The following is a 25316-nucleotide window of genomic DNA, read 5'->3' as shown; positions in this document are numbered from 1 at the left end:
GGTTAGTTCCTATAGATGAAAAATAGTCATTAAAAATATTAGCTATATCATCAGGATCTCCAATAATATCACCGTTAGACCTTATTTCAGTTATATCGGACTTGTTATTGGATAAATTCATAGCTTGTTTAAGAACTTTCCATGTATTTTGAATGTCGTGTTTATACAGAATTATTTGATCAGTAAAATATCTTTTCTTTGCCAAACGTATTGTTTTGGTTAAAGTATTCTTATATGTGGTGTATTTAGTTTTAGCCTGAAGAGTGCCTTTAAGTTTGGAATTATAATATAAATTATTTTTTCTGTTGATTGAACGCAAAAGTGCTTTAGATATCCAAGGAAGTCTTGGTGATTTTTTGTAGTTAGTTTGTCTATCTTTTACTTTTGGAATATGCTTATCTAATTCACTAATAAAAATATTCAGAAAGTTATTGAAGCATATGTTTACATCATTATTGTTATAAATAGGTGACCAGTCAACAGACTCTAACGAAACACCCAGTCTTGCGAGATTCTCTGGAGTAGGTCTCCGCCTTGATGGCTTGGAAGGATTAATACATGAGTGCTTAAGGGTAAAATGTGACATAATAGGAAAGTGATCAGTCAGATCAGATAATATTATTTCAGAATCAGGAGTCGGCATGACGTTACAAAATATGTTATCAATAAGTGTTGCAGAGCGATCGGCAATGCGAGTGGGTTTTGATATTAATGGCAAATATGAAGATGTCAAAAATGTTTCAAGAAATTCATGGGCAGTATTGTTACTGTCATGCTTCAATATATCGATATTGAAATCCCCTAAAATAAAAACATGTTTGTTCACCAACAATGGATTTCTAACCAAGTTAGAAAGGTAAAGTAAAAAATCATTATGATTAGAATTTGGTGGTCTATATATAACACCTATGATTATATTTTTGGAATTTGGGACATTGATTTCGATAAAAAGTGACTCTACATATTCATTCATATTAGTGATTTCGTTGTGAATTTTGTATTCGTAATTGTGGGAAACATATAATGCAACACCACCGCCATGTCTATCTTTCCTGTTATTAAAAACGAAATCATATTGATCTAGTGAAAATGGAATATTGGATTCATCAGTTAACCAAGTTTCTGTAAGTCCAATAATGGAAAATGAATTTCTAGATGAATTATTGTCTAATAGCAGTTGGAACTCTTCGTAGTGTTTATTTATGCTTCTTATGTTTAAATGTAATAAAGAAAAAATATCTTTGGAGAATTGTCTAGTAGTGTTTTTGAATTGAAGTTCAGTGATGTATTCTGATGAAGGATTGCGAATAAAATCATGATCAGTGTGGAAATCAAGAAGTTCTGATGATGCATTAATGTTGTTTGCTACAAAGTGGTTGTACACCGAATTAACCTGAGAGTAGCCATTTGAATTACTAGGCGTATTTAAATTAATGGAGAAGTCATCATTACTCAAAGAATAAAACGGCATATCAATTAAGGTATTCACGGAAGTACACTTAGCGTCTCAACATTCACTACTACTTTCGGCATTGAGTTAATAAAAGAAGAGTAATTAAGATAAAAGGTCCTGTGTGGGAACAAATAAGTAACAGACATACAGAGAAACGAAAACACATACATGTACAAACAAATAACGAATTCATAAAGCTTCGAGAGAGGGAAGCATTTACATGATTTAGCAGAAATCTTCGTAGGCAGAGCGGACGAACGCGTCAGAGAGCAAAGACAGTGAAGATACATCGTTGATAATTATTACTGGAGAGATGCCCAAAGAAAAGATCAGTATAATAAGAAATGCAAGTGATGAAATATAATGATACTCCATACAGGTGGGCAAATAACAAGATTAAGCATAAGCAAAATCAATATCGTGGACATGAAAACAGAACATGAAAAGAGGCGCCCATAATTTTTGTATCGTACAATTGAAAATAGATTGTCATTGTTGCTAATTTTGGTATAGACATGCAAACAAGAAAATTACTTTAAAAAAAAACATATACATACATATACATGCACATACATACATATACATATATATATACACACATATACATATATATATATATACATATATATATATACAATATAGCAATGCATAACAAAGAATCGCTATAAATGCATAAAAGCGAAACAATTCCTAACTTGCAAATTTCATCCAACAAGAGTCATGTGTTCAAGATATATTAGTTTAGTTTGGCGATGGATGTTCAATTTTGAAATCGTTTAAAACACGCGGGAAATTACTCAATAACAAATAGTTCCTAAAACCTGCATTAACGCATTCAAAAATACTTGTGAGTTATTATTTCGCCACCCAAAACGGAACGATATCCATACCAACAAGGGTCAGGTATTTACGTATAAACAGATACCCTTAATTGAAGCAGTCTAAAAAATCAGCATTGTTTTTATTTTGATTACGAATGCGGTAAATGGCATTCAAACAAGATACTCAAACAGTTTGAAACAGACATCAAAGCCTGACCATTAGATAATCATGATAATAGGAGTATTAGACCAAAGCCGAACAATGCCCATGCTAACCAAAAATATGCAATTAAAACATATTATCGCTCAACCAAAATCGAAAAAAATACAATACCAGTCAAGACCAGATGTTCAAATTCTAAAATCCTTCAAAACATGTTTAGAAGAAGCGGAATAAAGGACAATGTAAAGTTTTTCAGATAGATAATAGAGAGTTTGTCGATGGCGCTTTAATGTTAAAATACTTTTAAGAGCGCGGGAAATTGCTTAACAATGAAAAGAATCAGAAAACATGCGATTAAAGCATTATAAAGCATCATGATTAATGAGCATCGTCCAACCTTCAAAACATGTTTAGAAGAAGCGGAATAAAGGACAATGTAAAGTCTTTCAAATAGATAATATATTCTTATATAGAGAGAGTTTGTCGATGGCGCTTTAATGTTAAAATACTTTAAGAGCGCGGGAAATTGCTTAACAATGAAAAGAATCAGAAAACATGCAATTAAAGCATTATAAAGCATCATGATTAATGAGTTTACGTCCAACCAATACTGAACGATTCCCATACCAATCAGAGTCCGGTTTTCGAAACTGAACTAAAATTATAGTTAATGCGTGCCCTGAGAATGTCGTCATTGTATTTGAGAAAATGAACGAGGTAAAGGCATGCAAAGAATAAATACAAGTGAAAACATGTATCAAAGCATCATGCACTGGATAACAGGAGCATCGCTCAATCGAGGCAATGTCCGAGCATTTGATATTAGGTAATAGGAGTATTGTCGGATAAAAGCCGAGCAATGCCCGTGCAAAAATATGCAATTAAAACATTATCGGTCAACCAAAACCGAGAAATTACCATACCAGTCAAGACCAGATGTTCACATTCTAAAATCCTTCAAAACATGTTTAGAAGAAGCGGAATAAAGGACAATGTAAAGTCTTTCAAATAGATAATATATTCTTATATAGAGAGAGTTTGTCGATGGCGCTTTAATGTTAAAATACTTTTAAGAGCGCGGGAAATTGCTTAACAATGAAAAGAATCAGAAAACATGCAATTAGAGCATCGTCCAACCAATACTGAACGATTCCCATATACCAATCAGAGTCCGGTTTTCAAAACTGAACTAAAATTATCGTTAATGCGTGCCCTGAGAATGTCGTCATTGTATTTGAGAAAATGAACGAGGTAAAGGCATGCAAAGAATAAATACATACAAGTGAAAACATGTATCAAAGCATCATGCACTGGATAACAGGAGCATCGCTCAATCGAGGCAATGTCCGAGCATTTGATATTAGGTAATATGAGTATTGTCGGATAAAAGCCGAGCAATGCCCGTGCAAAAATATGCAATTAAAACATTATCGGTCAACCAAAACCGAGAAATTACCATACCAGTCAAGACCAGGTGTTCACATTCTAAGATCCTTCAAAACATGTTTAGAAGAAGCGAAATAAAAGACAATGTAAATTCTTTTAAATAGATAATAATTCAAATAGAGTCACGTTTTTAAAACGTGCACTGAGAATGATGTCATTATACTTGAGAAAATGAACAAGGTAAAGGCATGCAGTAAAGAAAATACATTGTCTTGCAATTGTACTTGGTGTTTGTTTACTTAACAGTTGGCTTAAAAACACTATAAAACATTGAACATTTCCGAATAACATGTAACAAAGCATTAACCATGATTAAGTGCATCGCCAGAGAGAGTATAACGCTATTTCACAAGAAAAAGGCATTCACTTTACTATTACTATACATGCAGGGTTAAGAAAGAGAATATGAGGAAATTTAAATATGAACAGGGTAAGGGCATGCAATTATGTATAATAACCCATATAGCGCAGGATAATGGGGGCAATGCCCAACCAGAACAGAGCGAAGCCCATACCGTCCAGGGTTAGCGTTCACATCTAAATTAAAGAATTGCCCTAAAATTTCATCAAAAGAATGAGATACAGTCGTGTCACATGATGCACTTACAATGTAAACACATGCACTCAAACGTACGCATAATGATGTGCATGATAAAATAGAAGGCATACTTAAAAAAGAGAAAACTTTGCATGTGTACAGACGATAATGCATTGAATTTGATGATGATGATGGATGTTTAAAGGTAGCAGTGAAATTTGTACAAAACAAATGGAGGGGGGGGGGGGCATTTCTCAGAGTATGTAATTATATGGACAATCAGATTAAAGATGCTTTAACAATCAATTGCTTTAACAATCAATAAAGCGAGCGCGAAGCGCGAGCTTAATATATTTGATATTTCGACCTATAAAAGGGTAAATTTAAGCTCTGTATTTCAAGCACTTTGAACAAAAATTGTGAAGTGAATATGGATCACAGATAAAAAAGGAGCTGATATGTTTCATTATCATTTTTTTGAGTTTTGAAATAGGACCGGGATGCCATCATATGAAAGTGATTACCATCTTCCTATTTTTCTTTCTAAGCGCGAGATGAAACATGTCGATATTCCATTCTGAAAACTGGACATTTAAAGCACTTCTGTAATTATAAATAAGATGCATGGGTTACGAAATCGCGAGGCGAAATTTTTGATAAACTGTCATGAAATCAAGATTTTAAGTAGTTTGTTGTAGAATTAATATTGAGATATAAATAACTCCCAATCAAAATGCGAGCGTGCAGCGCTAGCTGATACGTTTTTTTTTCAATCTGACCTGAATACGGATAATTTGAGAACTTTATGGAATACAGGAAAATAATAGGTATCTAACAAGTCAAATTTTGAGAGCGCATAGCGCGAGCAGAAAATGATAATATTCAGACTATTAAACAGAATTTTTTACAGAGCACTTAGAAATCTATTTTAAATCAAACAAAGTAATGAAAGTTCGATTTCCGAGCTGAAATATGTTTTGTATATTGACTTCAAAATTTGATATTTTAAGCTCCATATTGAGCAAGATATATCACCTAAAAGACACTGCGAGCGCGAAGCGCGAGCGAAAATTTTATGTAGTGACATGAAAGCAGATTTTTAAAATTATTCTCCAAGTCTTCCCCTCATCATATTAAAATTCACTCGTTTTCCTCCTTTATGTTTCCCCTTCTCTTTTTCTCTCCCCTCGTTTTCCCTTCATTCCCCCTTTTTCTTTTCTTTTTTTCTCCCCTAATAGGGGATCCGGGCCTGATCCACCTATGAAATGCCTGGGTAAAATGCTTTCATTCCATGATATCTCGGGTTCTCGGTATGGAGATAGAAGAAGGAAAAAATACAAAGCTCAAAGTAATCGTCTGTTCATTAAATGTCAATAAAGTGTATAACTGCACTCGACTTTAGAGACACACTCCCTCTATTATCTCTCTTTCCTTCTCTCCTTTTCACGACACCACACACTCCCCCATGCATACACTCTCTCTTTTCGTATCACTCCTCCACATGTGCCTGGTCGACCCCAATGGAAACAAGTCATCTTAGCTTCCTTTGGCTATCTATTTTGATACGAGAGACTTGTACCTGTTCCGTGTTATATCTAGCAAATTAAAAACAGCCAAGATGCTAGTAGGCGTGTAGCAGTGTGAACAAATGGCGCGATGAATAAAGGCATCGAAATCAATGGCGTAATTAATAAACCAACAATTTGAGGGGCCAGATATGGCCGCGGAGCAAAGGTTTGAAAAAAAGAATGGGAGTTATAAATAAGTGAGCGAGCAAATATTTTGATTTTTTTATTAAGAAAAATCAAATATTTGGATACAAGGGCGCCGGAAGCGAGGGGGGGGGGGCACTTGCCCCCCCAAAGAAAATTTTTGGGGGCAAAACGAGATTTTGCCCCCCCCCATGTGCCCCCCTAAAAGTAGAAAAATGATATTATTTAAGGACAAAAGTAAACGATGAAGGCACTTTTCTGCCTAAGAATTGTCATTTCTTTTGTCAAAAATGAAAAAATTTCGCCCCTGGCGGGGCAATTACACATCATAGTAAGCCTTGCGTCTTTTCAGTGACGAACATCCCAGGACCAAAATCCAGTTGAAACCAATTAGAGCAAAACCAATTGAAACCAGTTGGCCAACTGGTTTCAATAGGGAAATTGGAACAACTGGTTCCAATTGAAAACCAGTTGCCAACTGGTTCCAGTTAAAACCAATTGGGCAACTGGAACCAGTTTGCTGTTGGTTTCAATTGGTTCCAGTTGTTCCAATTTCCCTATTAAAACCAGTTGAAACCAATTGGAGGCAACTGGTTTTCAACTGGAACCAGTTGAAACCAATTGGTTTCCAACTGGATCCAATTGGAACTTCCAGTTGGAATGAATTAGTAACAAATTAATTAGCATTGCACTAACTATTGCTCATGCCAACACAGAAGCAGTGTTATTTGTCTATTAATACCAATGTAAAGGGCATTGATAAAATACAGACTTTCATACATATATATTCATATTGGAGTCCTTCAAATATATGTATTTTTATTTGATGTAATTTGGTAACAGTTAGTGGTGTACTAATTATCTTTGAATCTGTTTTAATTATAATCTATAACATTTATGAACATGGTTTTCACTGCTAAGTATTGGAAACACTTATCTGAAAAAAGTGTGAAACTTCAAATTGAAAAAAATTAAATAGATACATTGTAAATTATGATGAATCTGATAAAACATTAATCTGTGCACACTGGCAGAAAATATGCAAATTAACTGGTTTCAATTGGATCCAGTTGGGTAACTGGAAAATTTCCAATTGGAAACCAATTCTGGAAATCATTTCCAGTTACCCGTACAGAGCAATGTTTTATACATAGCAATGTTTTCCCGGCTTTCACGCTGTCAAAAATATTGTGCCCCCTTCGGGATTTTGCCCCCCCCCAAAAAAAAAAAAAACTGAAAGTGTTCCGGCGTGCCTGTTTGGATAGATTTTGACATGATATAAATACTAGTAAAATATAAAACATTTCATTCGTTTCCCTATCCCTTTTTTGCTCGGTCGCGAAACTTAATTATTAATGCCCCATCTGTGCTAGCTTGAAATGGTATCATGAACTAATTAAAGAGCAATATAGGAGCGGGAGAATCAGGAATGTAGAAAAAAACACGGAGGTATGGTAGAAATTAAAAGATGAAGCCAGAAGAAAGAAAGAAAGAAGGAAGGAAGGGGGATGCCGGTCCGGGTGATTGTTCAATATTTAATAGAGAAATTTCGTATTTTTTTTCTTTACAAGACGTATTTTCAAAGATCTTGAAGGAAATTTTGCTCTTATACTGTGCAAATAGGCCTATAATCGTTTTTTTTTTCATTACAGAGATTTTTTCCAATAGCCCCAGTATTTCTGTGCTCATGTAATATACAGCCGAGTGCAGCCAATGAACCGTTGCAATATGTATGACGTGTACACTACTCACACCGAAGTCATCGGATGGGACTGATCCTTGTCAATACTGAGATCTAGTTGCGATCCCTGATATATGCCTATTTGATTTCGTCAGGTTTTATATTTCCAAGTTATAAATAAGTTGTAAAAATGGGTTGTACATGTACCAAGGAACGGATAACAGTTGGAGGAAGGCGATTTTATATAATTAAACGACTTGGAGAAGGGTAAGGCTCTTTTTCGGCAGCGCCTAGCTCGGTCGAGCGTGAGTGGCGCGGATGCCTGTACTGTGCGGTCGTAAGATCAAGACTGATGCTGCGCTTTTGTAGTCGGAGACTAGAACTTAGAATAGAAGCATGAGAAGTGGCAATTTCTAAGAAAGGAATTGTACAGTGCATTTAGTTTTGATTTTGAAATATGAAATTGCCATCAAGATTTAGGCCCCGAATGTGGATTGTGAATTGTGTTAAGTCGATTCTTGCTTTAGTGTAGTAGTAACTAGTATGGCAGTGTATCCTATTGCCGGACACCTTTATATCAGTGCTTTAAAAATGACAACTAGAGGAAATACAATGAAGAAAAATTAAACCTTGCTATTCCAAATATTCTGAAAATTATGAATGTGATGAAATTATTTTATATGTTCTAACCGTTTTCTTTGCACCGCACTTGCCGCATACCCCTCCGCGAAAAACAATTATTTTCGTGCGTGACAAATTACATCATAATTCCGGACGCGCGACGGACGGGTAAAAATATTCTTGATCATAATGATGTAAGAAAGAGTTGGTGTGATTTTTTCATGATATATCATCTCATGAGTAATTTCTAAGTTTTTGTTTGCTTATATCGATTTTGAGCAGATCTTTGTAATAAATTGGTGTTTGCTAACTAATTTTAGTTTTTTGAAATTGTTTTGATTGCTTGTTCGATGTGGCACTTTCCAGTATTAATGCTCGTTCATATCGTGACCCTCAGTCAAGTTCTATCGATGCGCAGACGATCTTTGATGGCTCTCTATCTACCTCGCGCATGGACGGCCGGGTACCTTGAGAACTAGCCGTCGACGATCTTATCGATGGAGCGGACGAGATTGGAATTCGGCGAATCAGGCCTGAAATTAGGTCCGTATTGTCTTCAGAAAATAGATCAATTGGGATCAATTATTAATGCAAAACTATGTTATACGATATTTTAAGCATTTTCTGTCATTTTTGAGAAAAAAAGGTAGAAGTTGGATTTTTTCGCCTTGTTTTTGCAAACTTGTCTTTGAATTGATCTGTGAAATTGAACTGCGGAAGTCTTACGGTACGAAATTGATTTCGTACGCAATAATATGCGCGTCCGGAAATATGATAGTGTCCGGTAATACAATACGTGACTATACAAGGTACTACTAGTACCGTACCATGCGTACTACTAGTTTTACTTATCAATTTCATTTATTAATTCAAGCTAAATTTCAACTTGGGATTTGATCATCCAAATTCCAATTGGTTCATTTATTATTTTTTTAATACTTTTAATAGCTAATTTAGACAATTGCACAGACACAGTGCCCCCACTTGTCAATATAATCCAAAACAACAGTAGATCTTGATTTAGAATTATTTTTAAAATGTTGAAAGGAAAATAAATATAGGCCTATATGTAAATAAAGCCAAATATGGCTTCCGACAAGTCACACATTAGATTAGGTAGGATGGGGGGTCCAGGTGTCTGGACACTTTATCTTTTTGAAACCTTCTTTTTTGTCTGTGGATTACACTAAAAATATGAATTCATTACTTGTAATCATGATCCATTTTGTTATTTATAATATTTCCTAACATTTTGTACTAGAAATTGATGAAACTTCGCTTGTAAATTTTTCCAAATGACATTCTAAAATTGATCGTCCGGACACAACCCGTCCGGATACACAACAACTGGGTACACCTACATAATTAACCCAGGAAGCTTACCATGTATTTACCCATACTCACGGGACAAGGGTAGATTATGGTCAAAATATCTAGAGAGATACAATAGGTGGTTTCAGACCGCCTCGAAGTTCGCCAGTTCCAGGTATTCTCTGATCGGGAAATTTACCCCGATCAGAAAATACCAGGTATTTTGGTAATGTGAAAGCAAACTACGCGTAATATCCCCGAAAGAAAATACCCGCTAAATAGCAGGTACTTGGCGAAATTACGAGAACTTTCGTGGGGATTTTTCCAAGGTCGCAGGTATTTTGGCGATGTGAAAGCAAATTACGGGAACTTTTATCCCAGCGTGTCGTTGGGCGCGGCGGTGTGGGTGGCTGCTGGGCTAGTGATTTTGAATCTCCCGCCTTGCCTGCTTATCAGACCACACTGCGCATGCTCGTAACTTCGGGAACTTATCCCGAAGGATGTGTTTCGGGGCGGTCTGAATGCAGGAATGATTAACGGGTATTTTTTAGCCTTAAAAAGTTCTCGTAATTTAACGGGGATTCTTGTGATCGAGGCGGTTTGAAACCGCCTATTGTGAAAAAAGAAATTATGCACTTACCACGATTATATGGATGAAGGTCTAACGAGTGGTAGAATCCTGGCATTTATGCACAGACTGGAACCTCAAAAAACCGAAAAGTTCTCTCCTTCTACCCTAGTCTCGATCGGCCATTTTGTTATGATTCATAACAAAAACGGCCAATCGAAACTGGGGAGGAGAGAACTTCTTTCGATTTTTTGAGGTTCCAGTCCGTGCTTCGACGTCAGAATTCTACCACTCATTAGACCTTCATCCATATAATCGTGGTAAGTGCATAATTTCTCTTTTCACAATTTATCTTGCAAGATATTTTGACCATAATCTACCCTTGTCCCGTAAGTATGGGTAAATACACGGTAAGCCCTAAGCGGGCCGGCGCTCCCTGGGTTACTACATAATGAGAGTAAAAAGTGGAAACTCAGACTTGTCATCAGCTTACTCTTGTTTGCATGCTGGTATGTTATTTGTTAAAAAATCAAATTCACATTTAGGCCCTAACTGTTAGATAAAGACAATGGCCCGTATTCTGAAGTCGGGTTTAACTTAAACTCAAGTTTAAAGTTGTGGTTTAAGTATGGAAAGCCAATTGCTACATAAATCACTAATAGTAAAGATATCATAATCAGCTCATTCGACTCTCAAATCATTCATAATTGTCTAGGAAGTATAAATAGATGATTGTCTTCACCATCGATGAATCAGGAAAGAGCACTGTGAAAAATTAGAAACATACAACTTAATAAAAAATTTGACACTTTTGGCTTCCCATAATTTTAGCACAGAGTTAGACCATGGTCTAAGTTAAACCTGACTTCAGAATACGGGCCTACGAGTTTAAAGTCAATAGATTCTACATGTAAAACAAAAATTAACATTAGGCCTACCGTCCAATACTGATACGATGGCATGGAACTTATTTAGAATTTTGTAGGACTCAAATGAGCTGATGAGCAGTAAGTTTTATTAACTTTATCAACCCCCTCTATAGAGTACACATGGTATTATACAGGGATGTGAGAGTTTAGATTTGAAGCTGATATCAAATTTTTGTTTTGTTTTTATTTTTAGCTTATTGTTGTCTTTCCTCTGTACAAAACGTACAGGAGCTCTTTCTATTTCAGACTTTTTCAACACTCTTCAGCTTTTTCAGATCTTTTTATTTGTGACCACTCACACCCCTGTATTAACAATCAATATGTATTCATCGAACATACAAAGCATAGATAAAATGAACATGGAATAAAGAATTGGTATAAACTATAGCTACATGAATACAAGGTTAATGCCACAAAAAAAAAAATCAAACATGCAGGATTTTTAACAGCCTTGTAACTATGGGTAACAACACCCTTAGAAAAGGGGGGGGGGGGGTTCTCATAAATCACCTTCTGTTTGGGTTTGTGTGCAAATAGATATTTTTACAAATTACACAATTTTTTTTCAGATAGCTACTTTTTAAGTAGGTGTAAGTGTAAATAGCTAATTAAACTGTATAGAACATGGTCTGTGAATCTGGTTATAATCAGTTAATAGGGCTCAAGTAAAAATGCAGATATGACAATTTCAGCTTTTTAATAAAGTGGGTTCAGTGTAGTGATCAGTCTGGTTATAATTGCAGTGGGTTCAGTGACACACAGATGGCGCAGGTAAAACCATTTCAACCCTGTTTACATTACAGCGGGTTCAGTGTTGTGGACCAAGTGGAAGACGGAGCCGGGGATAAGTTCGCTCTGAAGCGGATTCAGTGCCACGGGGCTGAAGATGAAAGACAGGCGAAGAAGGAGGCTGAATATCATTGTCAATTCAAACATAAGAACCTCATTGGGCTAGAGGAATGGGGCTCGGTGAAAGGAAAGGAAGGTCTCACAGAAGTTCTTTTGGTGTTGCCATTGTTCAAGGTATACTGTAGTAGTAAATGTGAAATGTTCAGTGATTGTTTATGGTTGATGATATGATTTGTACATTCTGTCAAGAGTTCAAAGTGCAATTGTATGGTGCTAGTACCAGTATGGTACAGTAATATATTTATGATGTATTTTACGGCCTGCATCTATTGAGGTGAACTCAAATGACCAGTGTTAACTCGGCAAAGTGGTAATAATTATACATTTTTTGGACAAAGTTGTGTAAGAATTGTATGAAAAACTACCCGTAGATTTTCATTTCATAAAGGATATTTTGAAACAAGGTTAACGATGAATCAACTCCTAATCTAAGGATGGGGGGGGGGGGGAGAAGACTGAGTTTTGAATGGAATACAAATGTGTGTTTTTCCCCCGTTATCAATCAAATTTACAATTTTAGTTTTATTAAAGAGACTGGTGAGAATAACAGAAACCAGCCTGCATATAGACTCTTCAAGTCGAAACTTCATAGTGCGCAAAGTGAACTCATGTCTTCACACAATTTATTCTATTATTCTCAGATTTAAAAGCATATAATTCCTTTTTAATTTCATGGGGAATTTGACACCATTCGGATTTCAAGATCAAGATTACAACCAGCATATGTTATGTAATCTCACTAAAAATTACATGATGTGTGTGATTATCTCACATTCTGGCTTGACAGTTTCCAGTGGCTATAAGGAGGTTTGATCTAACAATACCTTCCAGGTACGTGAAGATTGCCTCCCCCCCCCCTTATGAAGTTCATATTCCAAATGCCTCGGCAAATTTATATTAGCCCACTCCCCATGAAAAACACTATACAACTTTAGGCTTATCTGTTCTTTCTCCTTATAGAGAGGAACACTACAAGATGAGCTGGATAAGATGAAAGCCAATGGCAGTCACATGCCTGAAGACAGGATCTGGAGGATATTCAGAGGCATATGTGAAGGGATCAAGGCATTGCACTCAGCCAAACCCAAGCCATTAGCACACAGGTCAGTTCACTCATATACTGGTGTTGAAGTTAATTCTCGTCCAATGTACTAAACTTTTGCCCCAAAAAGGCCAAAGTACTGTAATAGGGACAGTGATTTTCCGTTTCAAAAAAATGCCTTTCTGTTTGAGAAAATCCCAAATTCCGTTTCAGCATGTCAGAAAACGGAAATTCAGTTTCCCCATAGACTTTGTACACACGGAAAAGTGGCAATTCCGTTAGCACATTGAATAGCAAAATCACAACACGTACACTGGCACTGGTCAAAATTTGTATCTGCTACTGTACCAACAACACAATAGAATCCGTTCTAATCGGATCTATGCGGGTGCATAACATATTTTCATGAACATAGTTAGCATGCATACATTGTACATCCTCACCTTTCACATTATTAGCATTACTAGCAGCAATTACCCGTGGCAGCATGCACAGGGGGTAGGAGTCATTTTTCTTTATCAAAGTGTGTGGGGGAAGGGGGTGACAATCTTGTATGTACAGCTAGACTGCCTATTCACACTGAAAGCCAAGCAGTTTATTGATGAAATATATTTAGACAACTGATTCATAGCAGACTTCTCTTTCAATATAGATAGGAGGTTCAATTAAGTTAAGCATCTTGGGTTGAACTGGAGGAAGAACTTCAATAATCATTACAGAGTGAAATCCAAATCTAACTATAAAATGGAAAAATGTATTAGAACACGGTGTATTCAGTAAGCAGTCAAGAGGCAATTATTGTGATATAGAAATGTTATGATTACATGTATTGGGTCAGAAATAAATATGTAAGTACATTGCACATGTACCTTACAATGTACATTAGACTGTGGTTGTTTGTACTTTTTAAATTAAAGGTTGCTCAATCATATATAAGTATGGCAGGATGTCGAAAAGAAGTGAGAGTGAGAGAAGGGGGGGGTGATAAAATGAGTGAGACAGTCTGTAAAATCATTTTACCAATGCTTGTTTATTACGATCACACTACAGTCATTAGTATTTTGTTAATCACACAGAAATAAAGTTTAACATATGAATTGGCGAACATAATACTAAATATAGTTCATTTATATTTGTAAATGAATTTTAGAGACATTAATTTTGTTGAATGTGTGTAGCAAAGAAAGAAAATGCCAGTGTTACCAATGTTCCGAAGAAAATCTGATCAAATTTGCCCTTAAATAAAAGGGTTAATAGCAAATCTATTGAGTGGCAGGTAGCTGAATCTGTTAAAATACAGGATTAAATATAAAGGATGTTTTAATGAAACTGGGCAGAAACATTAGATCTAGACCCTTACCCCCCAGCATATAGGCGCCGGAAGTGGGGGGAGGGGGGCTGGGCAGTCGCCCCCAAAACAAAAAAGTGGGGGCAAAACATATTTTCGCCCGCCCCCCCCCCCCCAAAAAAAAAGTAGTAGTAATAGTATCATTGTTATTATTATTAAAAGTAGTAGTTGTAATAGTGTATATATAAAGTGTTCAAACTCTTACTTTACCTTACAGGTTTTTGTATTTTGTTAATCACACAGAAATAAAGTTTTACATATGAATTGGCAAACATAATGTTTAAATATAGTTAATTTATTTGTAAATGAATTTTAGAGACATTAATTTTATTGAATGTGTGTAGCAAAAAAAGAAAAAATGCCAGTGTTGCCAATTTGCAGAAGAAAATCTGATCAAATTTGCCTTTAAATAAAAGGGTTAATAGGAAATCTATTTAAGACAATTTTAATTTTGGGTTTTGGAACTTAGCACTGAGTTGATTTTCTGACTCAACCAAACAACTTCATCATATGTTGGAATTTAGATTTACTGCGGCATCAATCATTCAATATAAATATTACATTTTACGTCAAAATACTAACCATGCACTGAACTGTGTACAACAGAGCACTGGCACAGTTTGATTTTGGAGCGTTGAGTAGCAGGTAGCTGAATCTGTTAAAATACAGGATTAAATATAAAGGATGTTTTAATGAAACTGGGTAGGTAGGTCATTGGATTGACCTAATTATCAAGAAAAGGTAACCTTCTCAAAGATTCATCATGAAGGTTTTATCTCCCGATTTCACTGATGTTGACATAGATTCTAGGCCTACAAATAATATTCTCACTTCATTCTCACCTGATCAGCAAGCAGGTGACAGTGAAGTGAGAATATTGTTTGTATGTCAAAGAAATCGGGAGATAAAACCTTTGTGATGAAGTTTTGCAACATGTACCGTCGCAAGAAATACACATCGCTTGTGAGTTGTGTTACGCGTTTGCGATTACTGCTGCTGCATAGAGTACCGCGTGTAGCGGTATCCTCAGCGGGCAGGGCATCACTGATATATGATCTCTCCCCTAGGGGAGAGATCAGTGCAGGGCATGCATGCTTTGTATTTCGCTGACCCGAGAGAGGTAAAAGGGACTGGGAACTTCGAAGCTATACTCAGGGCTGCGAAAAGGAATGCCAAAAAGTTACAAATTGTAAAAAAACTTTAAATAATGCGACCAAAATACCACAAACAACCCCCCTCATGACAATCTGTGAACAATTTAACCATGTTTAGAAAAAATTCCAGCTCCATTGAGTGGAAAACCACGGAGAAAATCTGCTTCAAACAAACGGAAGGACACACAAGATTAGCCAAATTATAGTAAGGATTTTACGGTGAAATATTTCATCGATTATTTTGGGGGTTTTTTGACATCGTTATCATCTGTCAACGACTTTGGCCAATCCGCCATCTTGGATTTTAAGACCTCGATATCGTGCTGTTACATCTTCAAACATAGAGGGCAGCAACACACGACCGTGTAGTTGGAACGATATTTGTGCATATGAAGCTCAACCCGACCGGCCGCCGGGTACGGCTGCGGGGTACAATTGAGTGTGCTGATGTCGAGTGCAGTCACAATGTGTGAATTGTCATGATTGTAGCGAAGTGAGACCGTGTTTTGGGGGGTTTTGTGGCCATTTTATATTCTCATTTTGTTGTGATTTTGGAGTAATTTCTGTTGATATTCTGTGTATTTTGAGGGAAAATACGTTTTCCGTGATTTTTCGTTCGAAATGCCACTTTCCGTTTCAAAAGGCCCTTTCCATGAATTCCGTCCGTTTTCCGCGATCGCGGAAAATCACTGTCCCTACTGTAATTATCAACAGTTGACTGACCACTACACCATTTCCAACTTGTCTTAAACGTTTCTTTATATTTAATATTGTACAATTTTTTGTAACATTGGAATAGCTTTTCTAGTACTAGGCCAAGTTGCATATTTAGTATTATTTTTTGTATAATACAGGACATAATTATTTTCCTCTTTTTTTGTCATATGAGAGAAGCTAATAACTTTAAATTCTTTATAGTCCTATGTCGAAATCTGCTACATAAATTACTTTTTTCGCTGTGATCGCGCAATCAGTGGTGGAGATCTAAAGGGGGGTCAAATTGACTCCTCCCCAGTATATCCTGAAATAGCCCAGTTAAGATAGGGTTACATAAATGTGGAGCATACTTCAATGTGTTGCTCCTGTAATGATGACTTCTAGAGTAACACTGCAACAACCAATTAAAAAATGGACTCCAAACACAGGATGGCAAGGTCTCAAGACTACCAACATGCAACAGGGTTCAGGAATCACTTCTAGATAGTAATGAAAGTAATACTTTTCAGTCTATGTTGACACTCCAAGATTTGTAAAGTGGGGATGTAGAAATGAGGAATTAACTAGGTGATCATCTAAAGTGCATACTTGTATAAAAATGCAAATTATCCTTTTCAAGAGTCGTAAGTAAGTAACATACCAATATTTATTTAGTAGTAAAATGCATTACAAATAAATATGGTTCCAGGCTATGGCCACAAATGCCGTGACCTTCGACCTCCATGCCCCTCATATTGGCCTTGAAAATATCTGTGCCCTTTTAGATTTTCTCATTTGTGAGCTTAAATTATGCTCTGTTGAAGGGTGGTTAATGACAGAGTTATGGTAATTCAGGTCAGAATAATTTTCATTGTGATTAAAATATACATACCGGTATACCGGTATGTTTGTTTTTTTTCTTCAGAGATATGAAGCCAGGTAATGTGATGTTATCTGAGGATGATGCACCTGTCATAATGGATTTTGGCTCAATGGGTGAAGCAAGAATAGAGGTCAAAGGTCGATCTGAGGCATGTGCTCTACAGGTAAAAGAAGAGACCTGGATCCCGTGACACAAAGGTTAGCGATCGATTGTAGAACATTTTTTTTTATTGATTGCATTGACTACAATGTACAATCAATCATGAAATCAAGAGTACGATCAATCGCTAACCTTTGTGTACGGGACCCTGGGAAGTGTTATATGAGATAATTTTCAATGATTAAAGTCATAAGTTACTATAAAAGCTTGTAACTGACTAGTTAAGAGAAAAATAGTTAAGTCACTGACAAAATTCTTCATGAAATGCTCCTCTGTATGACAGTGATACTGGTTTTGAGGCGACGGATCACATATGTTCTTTATATTCAATGTATGGTTTTTAACATATGAAATGATTGTGCTTTTCCAATGATGTTAAGGAGGTGATGACAGTGATAAGGATCCATTGAGTATCATAAAGTTAAATCAAAACTTGAAGTATCTCTAAACTGATATGTAAGTCTTTGCACAAGTTATAAAACATTTCAGAATTGTGGAAAAATTGTGAAATTGTTATTTTGATCTTTGTTGGTTATTAGGATCTTGCAGCTGAAAAGTGCAGTATGTTATTCAGAGCTCCAGAACTTTTCCATGTTGATAGCCATTGCATTGTGGATGAAAAAGTAGATATCTGGGTGAGTATCTCTGATCTAAGCTTGTGAAAAATCCCTGTTTTAGGCATCTTGTTTTAAGTCAGAGCTATGCCTTTCCTGCAGGGATCGTTCATACAGGCTTTCATTACCAACACTTTACATTTCATTAGTGACAAAGTGAGGAATACAGGAAAGTTTCTATGAAAAGATGCATAGAGCATTTTTAGCGTGATTTCTGCATGAGCAATGTGTGCTCGGCATTTACAAAGGCGTCAATACAATTTAACAGCATATTTTCTTTCATTATCTTTCCATAGAACGATCAATTCATCCCCAAATTTTGCCTGAACGTCCAACATGCAAAGGGTGTTTCAGAAACAACAATAATTCAAATTCGACTGATGTGTCACTTGCTTCCTTTTGCAAAAGTTTGGCAGTGTAGTCCACTACTTTTCTATGTTTAAGACTTGAAAATCCTGTAATAAATAGTAATTGGAGTAATTAGTAATGGAGCATTGTGGCCCAGTGGATTAGTCTCCGGACTCTGAAACAGAGGTTCATGGGTTCGAATCCCAGCCATGGCGTAATTTCCTTCAGCAAGAAATTGATCCACAATGTACTGCACTCAACCCAGGTGAGGTAAATGGGTACCTGGCAGGAATTTATTCCTTGAAACGCAGCGCGCGTAACAGCTGCTCTGCGAAAGACAGGGTAATTATGCTGTATATACTGTAGAGTGCTTAGAGACTTCTGACAAAGTAATTAATAAGCGCTATATAAGCATGTATAAGTATTGTAAGATATGAAAATATTTGGTTTATCAACTTTTTGTTGAAAATTTCATCTGCAAAATATATTTGGAACGTACACTGATATCATTATAGTTATTGAGTTGTCATAGACCCCCTGATCATAATTTTGAAAGAAAACTAACTCTTTGGTAAAATTAATTTCAAATAATGTATTGTGTAAAAAAGGGGGAGAATTACTCTACACTACCCGCCAAAGAGGATGGTTTTGCAAAACATTCATGTATATATTGTTGCATTTTACAATGTACATGTAAGATAAATTCAAATTTGAATTCTTTTATTGAATTTTGTATATGCATTTAAAATAAAATAATACTTAGTAAATTAAGCAGTAATGATAAAAGAAAATGAAAATTGCAGTGGATGATTGACTTGAATAAATTTACAAACTTATATTTTACATCCTTTAAATTTATTTTGTATCCTCAGTCTCTTGGCTGTGTTCTCTTCAACATGGCGTTTCTTCACTCACCGTTTGAACCTATCTATGCCAGAGGGGATAGTATTCATTTAGCAGTACTCAGCAGGAGTTTCAAGTTTCCTGAAAATTCAAGGTAAAATCATGAGAAATTATTTTTATATTGAAAAATTGAAAGTTTGAACCTTAAAATGTGAGGAATAGTTATATTTTACAACAGTAATAGGAGAATGAACCCAGAACAGTGGAATTGAATGAAATTAGAAAAGTCAAAGAAACAGACCAAAGAGAAGTTTTGAATTTTCATCGATCTGTTTCTTTGATTTTTCTGTTCCATAGGTTTCAACTGGTTTAAAGGTTTCTACTCCTATCGGAATGTTTCCATGAAAATGAACTTAATATAGTGTACAAGCATGAGAGAAAACAAATATGAATATTTTGGGAAAATTGACCCAAGAATCATATACTTATGAATGTATTGATTTTTAAATTTTGTGCTGCCATATGCCATTACATGCTAGCAGCAACCCAGATATAAATCCCATAAAGAAAGTTTTTAAATGTTTTTGAATGTGCATAGAATATTATGATAGATACACTGCAATACATGCTTTGAAGAAAATTATATTTCCAGTAATTTTCAAAACATCATTAAACTATTTGTTAGTCTGACCCCCTCTCCCCATTTCTGTTCTTTTTAATTTTTAAAATGCTCAAGCCATGATAAATTGGAAGCTTTACAACTGTCAGTAAAAACTAAAAACAGGAGCAAATAATTTGAGAAAGGTCCCACACATAAAGCGTCAGACTTACATAATTCAATTGCCTCAAAGTTTCTTATGTTGTCATTTTTATGCAACTTTTTATTTTTTCATTCTACCCTTTCTAATCTTCTTTGAAATGCATAATATATTATATCAGGGAATTTTCTGGGCTTTTAATTGAATTTATTAATGACATGCTGCATGTTGATCCTCAAGAAAGACCCTCAATAAATCAAATTTGTGCAAAACTAACCTACTAATCTATGTTTTATTTTTCAAAGAGGAAAAAATATGTATATGTATAGGCTTTGTATATACCTAACGTGCACTGAAAGGATCTTATGTATATTTTCGGAACTCTTAATTGCAAAATAAAACAGATTGGTATTCAAGCTATAAATTCAAGTGTTATTAATGATGTAGACCCTTTAATTGAAAGTATTGTGTTTTATCTGTTAGATATCAATCTTCAATAGAAGTTAGGCCTTAAAAGTCTGGATGATTACATGTTGGCTAAACTTTGACCTATAATTTTTTTTTACTTAGCAATCTTTGACATTACATGTTTTTATGAATTTGGTTTTGTTTTAAAGTGCAATAGGATCGTTTATGTTGGCCATTAAAAAAATATTCACATTTTGTTTGAGGAATTTCATCACAAAAGACACATGGGAAAATAATTACTAATATCAATCTATTCATCAAGAATAAAACAATTTGTGTGTCTCAGTATTTTGCTAATGACTTTGTTGGAGAATATGTCATTTATCTCTCACCTTGAAGTATTTTTTCAAGTTGGATATTTGCTATAAAGTGTCATCCTCATTCCATTTCTCACATACCAGAACGTTTAATTATACTTATGTGCTGTGGCTATTTTTGTGCTTATACAATGCATTTCACCCTCTATATTGTGTGTTGACGGTGGTGGTAAATATATATAAATACTGTCTTACCTCCTCTCTTTTTCCTCTTACAAATTTTCCATTATCAAAATACACCATTTCAATACTTTTCCCACCCTCAATAAAACTGCATCTCATTTGCCCTGCCTTCTTGTTTTGAAAAAAATTCATATTCCATATTCCCATGAAATAAAACTATCACTTTCTTTTCACATACGTACATGTATCATTAATATTCCCAACTTTCCTCATTATTTGTCATACTTTCTTATTTCTTCATGAACATATCTCTGGTATACTTCATAATAATAACATTCACTTCACACTCCTATGACTGATCCTGCTCCCTCTCACACTCACCACCCACACTCGCACTAGGTATTCTCAAGGTCTCCTGGATGCTATATCAGGCATGCTGGTGGTAGAAGCCCTGGAGAGGCCACACATTGACTGGGTCCTGAACAAGGCCAACGAGGGACAACTCAACATGGAGAATAGAATATAGACTCCTGGGACTAGTCTCGGTTCCAATCTGAGGACTTGCTGACTTCCTGCTGTGGTACGTGGTCTCAGATAAGCTAATGAAGGATGACACAGCTTGAGACTTGTGGGATTACAGGTTTTGCCTTTATAGTTTACCCAGCTGGCTGTCACTAGACGGGGTCCTAAACAGGGCCCCCCTGATCGACAACACAAGTATAGGCCTGTGGGACGACATAATTTCACTTCTCTAGTTGACTCAGCTGGTTGTCATGAATAGTGAGGGTCCTAAACAAAGCCCCTGAAGGACTGCACCATGTAGAAGATGGAATAGGTTCCTGTGTAGTCAACTGGCTGTCATTGTGCAGGGCTTACGAAGCGAAGATAGCAAGAAGTAATGATACAGGATCAGAGATATCTCTGTTATGTCGATTTCTGATGCCATTCAATGTTGAAAGAAGGGTAGTTGACATGGAGAAACAAGAGGAGATCCAAGGTATTTTGTGTATTCTGAGATTCTGTAAGTGTTAACTACTGTTAGACAAGCTGATTCTTCTGCATGGGAAGGCAATTTGATCTAATGGACTTCTTGAAAAGTTTTAAGATCGTCTAGGATAGAGCGGTAGGGTTTAAAGGAAGGAGGTAAAATGAGAGGAACTACTGAAGAGGGAGAACAGAGTCAGTGAAAATAGTCTCTTGTCTGACAAGCAGGCTACCTACCATCAATTGCATGGAACCACAGGCCACCTTTGTGTGTAATTCCATACTCTTCTAGTTACTGTGCAGGTTTAGATATATCATTGGGTTAAAAAAAAAAGTGATATTGACACACCAGTATAATGCATAAGACTTTGTATCAAAATATATATGGTCTTGTCATTGTAGTGAATTCCAATTTGGTCATTGTTTCATTGTTCACTAATCTGCAGATTTATGCATATCGTATGTAGGTGTGGCATAGGAAGATTGGGTAGTGTCTGACAATGAGAGATGTTAACCATAAGTTTGGGCCATGCTTTGAGATGTCTAAGCATTGAAAAGACTTACAGTTCATGGAGATCGCTAGGGTTTTTTTTTTTTTTGGTCATTAGCAATGCAGTATGCTGCAGAAAAAAAATGGAAGATGATATATGGTAGGTTCCGGTAGATATGTAATGTGCAATTTGTATGCATGAAGAGGAGGGCTCATATTCCAAGATCAGGTTTAACTTGATAGACCGTTGTCTAACCCTTTGCTAAAATTATGTGAAGCCCAAAATGTCAAGTTTTGTTTACATCGTAAGTTTCTTATGTTTACTGTGCTCTTTCCTTATTCTTTTATGGTTAAGACAACTCTCTTATTTATTCTTCCCAGACAGTATAGATTGATTAAGAGTCAAATGAGCTAATACATTATACCTCTGCTGTTAGCAATTTATGTCAGAATTGGCTATCCATAGTTAAAGGTAAATGCTAGTTTTGGTAACGATAGCAAAATGAGTTCGTACAGAATCCAATGAAATGACCACCAAAGTGTCTGTTTGTATAGATAAAATGCATGTGCCAAAGGATTCTGGAAGAAATTGTTTAATTGCTTAGAAATCAGCAGATAAGCACAGGATTCGGGTAGAGCGTCGGGCCCGACGCTCTAAGCAATAATTATGCATTGTCCCATGTGCGCTTATCTGTGTTGGGGATCTTCGATGTGAACATTTTTCAGCGTAGATTTCAAGATTTCACAAAGTTCAGTTAATGTAACTATACCAGATCGAGATTCTCGATGATATGCTGACAATTAAGCCTTGTTTTACAGACTTTCTCATGAAATCAGTGTTTACTGCAACTACTGGAATTTCTCTTTAAACCACAGATTTATACCATAATCTAAATTCATCCAGAGATCAGAATACGGTCCAATGGGTTTAAAGAAAAAGTTGCAACTCTGTAATAGTTGAAGGGAGTGAGTAGTGTGCTTGAAACCGGAACAACTCAAATAAAGTTTAAAGAAACATTTTTGTTTGCTGGAGATTGTTGTCTCGCGATGAGTGATTAGTAATTTTACAGGTAGATAACCTCCACATGTAAAATGGCAGATTCAGGGGGTCCCGGGTCTAGGCCTCCATACCCTGAGGAAAATATGTGAAAATGTTGGAAAAAGACAATATTATTAAATGCATGAAAATTGAGTCCCCAACCTCGGTAGCAAGACGAGGGGGAAGGGTGAATGGAGTGATGATCTTCTGTTTTTTTTCTTGTCACAGAATTTTGGGAGAAAAGTGAAGAAACAAAGCACCCTCCTAGATTTCCTTGGGTGCTGCATGTATTATTCTCCATAGGCAGGACCCCAGGTACACATAGTCTGCAAGATTTGTCAAAATTGAAAAATTTAACCAAAATTACCTTCACACTACATTTTTGAGTGAAACTTTCTTTTTGCTTTTCAAATTTCTGGGGACTAATTTGTCTTGATTTTTTGTTCAGATTTCTGGAATTTTACTTCCATTTTGTAGTGAAAACCATTTTTTCCTTTTCTTTCAAATTTAAATCAGCATCTCCACTTAAAAAAAAAATGTTCCCAGGGCCCTGCCCCTGGCCAGTCATGAATTAGTGCAATACTTTGTAGAATGATGTGACATGTTGCAAAAACAAACGCATTGACTTTTCAGTTGCAGGTAGTCACTCGCAACTCTCCCACAACTTTTCCGCATGGAAATCAGGTTTGCCTGTGCTTCTGCGGGCAAGACATGCGCAAAGTACAATGTGGACGACCTGCGGGTAGCAACAATGGTCACCTGCAAGCAGTGTTATCACAGATCCAAAACAGATTTCTCGAAACTGAATCTCAAATTTCCTGAAATTCATAGACATTTCCTGGAATTTTCATATGTTATTTTTTTTAACAAAAAAGAGACAATAACAAAGTGAGCATAAACTTTGTCCAAGTGACCAAAATGAAGGAATTCGACCTTTTTTGAATGCACATTTTTAAAATACCAACAAAATTACAAAATGTGAGCATGGGGCGCTTGCAGATAATTTTGAGTTACGTATGAGGTAACAATTATTTGAATGTAACATGAATATTGAAAGTTGCTACTTTTTATTGTAATTTATGATTTCCCAGAATTTCCTAGAATTTTTTCATTTCCCGAAAAACTACCTGAAAATGATCAGGATTTCATGGAATTCAGGACATTTTGTTCAAAACGTAAACACTGCCCGCAAGTGATACGCAAGTGTTACACGGAATGAAGTGACAGGGCACTTACAGATTTATATTACAGAGCCTAGCTTTCTTTATCGATTTCTTGCTTCTTTAAAGTGATTGGTTAACATTGGTTTGACTTTTAAACAATCTTGAGCTAGAAGGTCACACTTGTCACCTGTGTCTGTGATATATTACAAAAAATGAAGCCCAGAAAAAATACCTTTATGCATTGCAATGGCATTCTCCACTTTATGACCCACCATTTTTTGTTGACCATCGATTGCACCACTAATAAATAAGCCCTAACGAATCTGCATCAACATAATTTATATAAATTATATTCATTACAATTAAGAAATCTTTGTTTTACTAAAATAAATTAATATTTTAGTACACGTTTGTTGATATCAGTACTAATTAAGGCTCGCAAGAAAACCGAACCTGTAGAAGTTGCAAGACAAATAATATCTAGCGTTCTTCAGCAGTCTGCACCTTTGTACTCAGCCTGCTTCAAGGAGTCTGTGAGAAGGCCTATTTATTCTACTAATGAATTTTTACTATGTTATAGGTCTATAAATGTTATCAATGTTGACTTTAAATTCTCAAGATGTATATCTAGTGGGGCATATTGTGAAGCGGTTTGAAACCCCAAGGAAAAGGCGCTATGCCAAATATTCTATTGATGGGATTGAATAAAAAAAATCTAGAATACCGTTTTCCATT

The 25316-nt window shown here is 35.8% G+C and overlaps 1 protein-coding gene across 2 annotated transcripts; it reads left to right on the top strand.

The window, feature by feature from the left end:
• Positions 1 to 7889: 7889 nt before the first annotated feature.
• LOC121426415 (serine/threonine-protein kinase 16-like) lies at positions 7890 to 21603 on the top strand. Of its 2 annotated transcripts, none has more exons than XM_041622710.1 (7): positions 7890 to 8081; positions 12047 to 12266; positions 13113 to 13255; positions 17318 to 17438; positions 17974 to 18069; positions 19269 to 19393; positions 21305 to 21603. In XM_041622710.1, the coding sequence occupies exons 1-7, from the start codon at positions 8005 to 8007 to the stop codon at positions 21429 to 21431; spliced, it is 909 nt and encodes a 302-aa protein (XP_041478644.1). In that variant the 5' UTR covers positions 7890 to 8004; the 3' UTR covers positions 21432 to 21603. The 2 variants fall into 2 exon arrangements, with proteins under 2 accessions (XP_041478644.1, XP_041478645.1); XM_041622711.1 differs by having other exon boundaries at positions 20179 to 21396.
• The last annotated feature ends 3713 nt before the right edge of the window (positions 21604 to 25316 follow it).

This window comes from Lytechinus variegatus, chromosome 13 (assembly GCF_018143015.1).
Source record: "Lytechinus variegatus isolate NC3 chromosome 13, Lvar_3.0, whole genome shotgun sequence".
NCBI lineage: Eukaryota > Metazoa > Echinodermata > Echinoidea > Temnopleuroida > Toxopneustidae > Lytechinus > Lytechinus variegatus.
This window is presented reverse-complemented; position numbering and strand designations above follow the sequence as displayed.